Source organism: Etheostoma spectabile, chromosome 9 (genome assembly GCF_008692095.1).
Source record: "Etheostoma spectabile isolate EspeVRDwgs_2016 chromosome 9, UIUC_Espe_1.0, whole genome shotgun sequence".
In the NCBI taxonomy this organism is placed as follows: Eukaryota; Metazoa; Chordata; class Actinopteri; order Perciformes; family Percidae; genus Etheostoma; species Etheostoma spectabile.
The window spans coordinates 20,495,700-20,500,184 of record NC_045741.1 but is presented as its reverse complement, the minus strand read 5'-3'; the positions used below and the strand labels follow the sequence as shown (position 1 = coordinate 20,500,184).

At 40.9% G+C, this 4,485-nt stretch overlaps 1 protein-coding gene and 1 long non-coding RNA gene across 3 annotated transcripts in view; one reads left to right on the top strand and one right to left on the bottom strand.

Annotated features, from left to right (window-relative positions):
* usp13 (ubiquitin specific peptidase 13) overlaps window positions 1-4,485 on the bottom strand; it is a 27,690-nt gene that overhangs the window by 10,623 nt on the left and 12,582 nt on the right. For both annotated transcript variants that reach the window (XM_032525251.1, XM_032525250.1), the window contains exons 11-14: window positions 3,983-4,108; window positions 1,624-1,777; window positions 348-522; window positions 107-195 (exon numbers count right to left, since the gene is read on the bottom strand). In XM_032525251.1, coding sequence (XP_032381142.1) covers window positions 107-195; window positions 348-522; window positions 1,624-1,777; window positions 3,983-4,108 — 544 coding nt within the window. The remainder of the gene's footprint in view (window positions 1-106; window positions 196-347; window positions 523-1,623; window positions 1,778-3,982; window positions 4,109-4,485) is intronic.
* Window positions 1-4,485, top strand: part of LOC116695161 (uncharacterized) — a 15,097-nt gene that overhangs the window by 9,550 nt on the left and 1,062 nt on the right. The window lies entirely within an intron of this gene.

Here is a 4,485-nt window from a genome sequence, read left to right as displayed (position 1 = left end):
TAACACAATAAAGGAAAGGGAAAAAGCATAATATGAGCACTTAAACAGTCTATGGTATAGACTAGTATAAATTTAAATCCCAGGATGAAAGGTGACAGATAGTTACCTAGTTTCTTTGGCACCCAGTCAACCCCAAATGTGAATTTTTTTATCTGCAAAACCAGATACTCTGGGAAGGAGGCAAAACGGGAAGTTCTGCAGAGAAAAATAACAATTTTGAAAAGAGAACACACAATTTCACATTTTTATCAATACAATTGGTTTTAATTTATATACGTGAGGTAGTAAAAACAAGTGAGGTGTAAAGTAGTCATTCCATGCCCAAGAACAGGTGGCCCTTTGCTTACTTGATTCCGGCTGACTTTGCCTGCAGCGCTGAGCTCCAGAAGTCAGGGACATTCTCCGGCTCTGTGAAGGCCTGCAGGCAGGCAGTGAAGGGGATCCGTGCTCTGACTGGCTCAGGAGGAGCCTGCATGTTCTCCTCTGCGTCCCTCTGCTTGGCCTCGTATGCCAGCAGCTCCTCTGGAAGAATGACAACAAAAACAAACCGTTTGAGCTGTGCAAATAAGTGTTAACATCAGCAAAACTAACCCGACCCCCTGGTTGCCATTCTGGGGTCTACAAATGACACTGTTGTGAACTCTGGCAGGGACAAATGGCCGGTGTATCTGGGTATGGTTCTGGCTAAAAGAATTATATTACGATTATGGAAGTCCGAGGCAACGCCCTCATTTGAGATGTGGTTAAGAGAGCTGGGCGAGGTCCTTCATCTGGAGAAGCTCAGATTCACAAATTCAGGGAGGAAAAGTGTATTTAATAGGGCATGGGGTCCGATTTTAAGACACTTGGGAGGTCTGGGGGGGGGTAGCGGTGTGATTGACTAAGATTTGCTTTTTGGTCTTGTAGTTAACTAAGTCTTGATATTTGCTATGATGTCTCACCATAATGTACCGCCATATAATTACAACTTGTACTCTTGTTGCTGCTTATTGTTGTTGATGTTATGTTCGTGATGTTATTGTATGGATAAGAAAACGGGAAAAATTATGTTGCTCATGAACAAATGTGGTCTGTACCCAAGGTTGATCTGCAATAAACACACTGTTAAAAAAAAAAAAAAAAAAAAAAAACATCAGCAAAACTCCATCATATTTATTATTTTAAAAAGTCAAATTTAAGTAAAATCAAGGGTGATACAATTTGCATTTTAATATTACTAATTTTGTATGGTTTCAAGATGGCCTGCTGACAAACGGACAGCCTTATCATCTTTACCAGGGTCACATTTGTTTATTGTAACTATACACGATCATATGCAGTCACCTTGAGAGACAAACTTGTCCTCCCTCACTTTAAACACATAGCTCCCATTTTGACACAAGGGCCTGCTGACTCTCCCAGTGGCTGGTGCCACTTGAGGCCAGTGTCATGCCAGCTGTACCACCAGAGGCAGCTGTGGCTTCCTGCTGTAGCAAAACACTTTTTGTTTTGTGGTGTGTGTGGTGTGGTGGTGTTTTGTGTGTGTGTGGTGTGTGTGTGTGTGTGTGTGTGTGTGTGGGTGTGTGGTGTGTGTTGTGTGTGTGTGTGTGTGTTGTTGTGGTGTGTGTGTGTTGGCTCCTTTACCTCGATTGGTGGCCGCCTCAATGGGGGCTGGCAGCTGGATGCAGTAGTCCACCCGCTGAGTATAACGAACCCGACGTGTCTGGCAGCACTGAACTCGCTCCTCCACCAGGAAGCGGAAGACATCACTTGGGTTCTCCGAGCCTGCACTGTTCCTCTGTAGGGCAACGACGTATAGGGAGGATGAGAGGGTGAGTTTTAATATCAACCATAAAATCAGGCAATGAGATTAGGCACGTTTCAGTTTGACAACAGACATAGACTTTTTACAGTATTGAATAAAATCCAGTGATGCGGTCCAATGCTGATAAAATGGAGGTTCCTCCCAGACTGTGGTCAATACATAGTGCTTTCTTTGCACATTTCCTTTTTCAATCAAGATTTTTTCATCATTTAATTCTTGACTTGACTTATATTAGCCAAATCAAATCCCAATGGCAGTCAAGCTGTCCCATCTGTCCCTCACATTGTTTGGTATGTTGCACTAATGCACCAATAATCTTTAAACTTCATTAGCCTGGAGGGTTTTAGTTTCCTGTAGTCTACAGAATACTTTTTAGAGAAAACTCTGTTTGTATTTTAGCAAAAAGACAAAAACACAAGGATTGTTATTTAAAATACTGTATGCCTGCTTAACAGCTGTGCAGAAGCTTCTCATGTGCCATGCATATGGAAAGTTTCTGTGAAAAATCTATTCTTTGCTGTGGTTTATTACGGTCTCCTGGCATGACTTTAACACAACTGCTGTTTGACCCACATCTCTTAATACAGTAATTTCTAATGTAGATGCAGCTCTTTAATATAGGAACCGTCTCAACTAACCTTATGTGTTGCATCCTTTTAGAATCACAGGCACATTACTTATGATCACTGAGCAGCTGTGTGTCCTCACTGCTTATGAACAGCAGGGGTCATTAGAGTTTACACTGTGTTTATTTGAAGACTGTGATAAAGCATGGCATCACAACTTATCACACCAGGTTGCATTGCAACCTTTCTGCAACCCAGCCCTTCTATTCTAAGAGGCTACAGTACTCAAGTTATACATTTTACTCAGGCCAAGAAGGCAAGCTGACATAGACAGAGGAAAATGTTGCTGATGGTGGTGGCTGTAGTCGTGTTATTTATGTCTGGATAACTAAATCTGTGTCAAGTTTAAAGACAGCTGTAGAGGCAAGTAACTAGACTAAAGCAGGGGGGAGAGTAACAGCCTTTTCTGAACAAACCGAGTTTTAACCCAAGAACTAGAAGCTTTGTGCCGATAATGGGGAAAATGGGTGGTTTGCTCCTGATCCTCACAACATAAGGTGGCGGAAGTGTCCAAGTCAGAGCATGTATCATCATGGCTGAGGAAAAATAGAAAGCTTTATCTGTCCTCCCTGTGTACTGGATAGCACTGAGCTATATATATCCAGGTTGAGAAAGACACGTCTAAGCACCCTATGTATACGTACCAACCAAAGAGACAGTGTGCTGTGTTTAGTCAAAAACAGACCCTCCCTTCTCAATCAACTGTCTGGCCATGTGTGTCAGGGGTCAGATGTACTGTAACCCAGCCATTTTGTAAACATGTTAGGATTTCACAGTGGGGAAAATTCAAGTTTAGTGGGGCAGTCAGTGTTGTGACACTTTGTAGTAAACAGGAATTATCAACCAACAAAAATTGTTATTCCAAATTCCAAAGCTTGCCATATTTACCTAACTATAAATCTGCTGCTATCCATAACATCAGTCACAGTAAACAATCCCTTCAAATTTATAATCACATTTTAAGAATGAACTACAGTAAGTGTATACATTAAAATAAAAACAAAAGGGTAACAACTGAGCAAACTCCATGTGCTGATGAAGACCATAAGATGGTGTTAAAAGCTCCACAAAAAAAGCTAGCAAATGAACCTTGTTTTAAGATATTGTGGACAACCTATACAGTAAGAATCCTTATTATACCTTTTTTTTAAGATACCTTGTCACGGAAAGTTTTGAGTTGGTGGAAAAGCAAAAAAGGTCAGAAGGTCACCAAAATCATAAGGAGACATCCTCTGAGGACTATTAACATCCAAATACTGCAGTGAACAATTCCTGACATCAATTTATCAACTACAAAAAACTAAGAATAAAAAAATCTTTTAACAGCTTAAAAATATTTTTCATATTATGCAACACATCAACACAAATAATATAGATACAGCACTACACAGCACATATACAGTACATATATATTACATTTGAATGTTATTGTTTTATTAACTAAACAAATAACTCATGCTATTTAGGTATGAAAGTTAGTCTTGTGATGTCACATACATACTATTGTACATTTTGAATATTTTGATGTGGACAGAAGTTTAGCTTCACTCACCTCCACCACATTTATGATGTGCAGGAAGAACTCGTGGGCATCTTGTTGTCTGTTAGAGGAGAACTCTGGGTGTCCCCTGCTGACCAAGGCCTTTAACATCCGGGGAGAGACGCCCTTCTGCTGGTGCTGGAATGACAACAATTGGGCATCACACACACTAACTGTGCATAACCACTCACCTGTCTCAGAGGGAAGCATAGGACAAGACAGCAGACCGGTGGTGAATATTAGAGCACATTGAAAGCAGCATTGCGTGGCCTACTAGTGCCAGGCTCTGTACCAGAGAATAACCAGTGAATCCAAATTAAAGAACTGTGTCCCATATGTGCCTTTATTTTTCAGTAGTCTATATCCATGACGTTCCACTTCCTGGATTGCTCAGGATATTCTGCTGTTTTTGGGTCAGATTTCCCATACCTTCCGCCTTCTTTTTTTTGGCATTCTAAACTCTGGTCGATTTATGAGGACTATGGTGCTGCTCCTCAGATCTCTGCAGGGTAAAT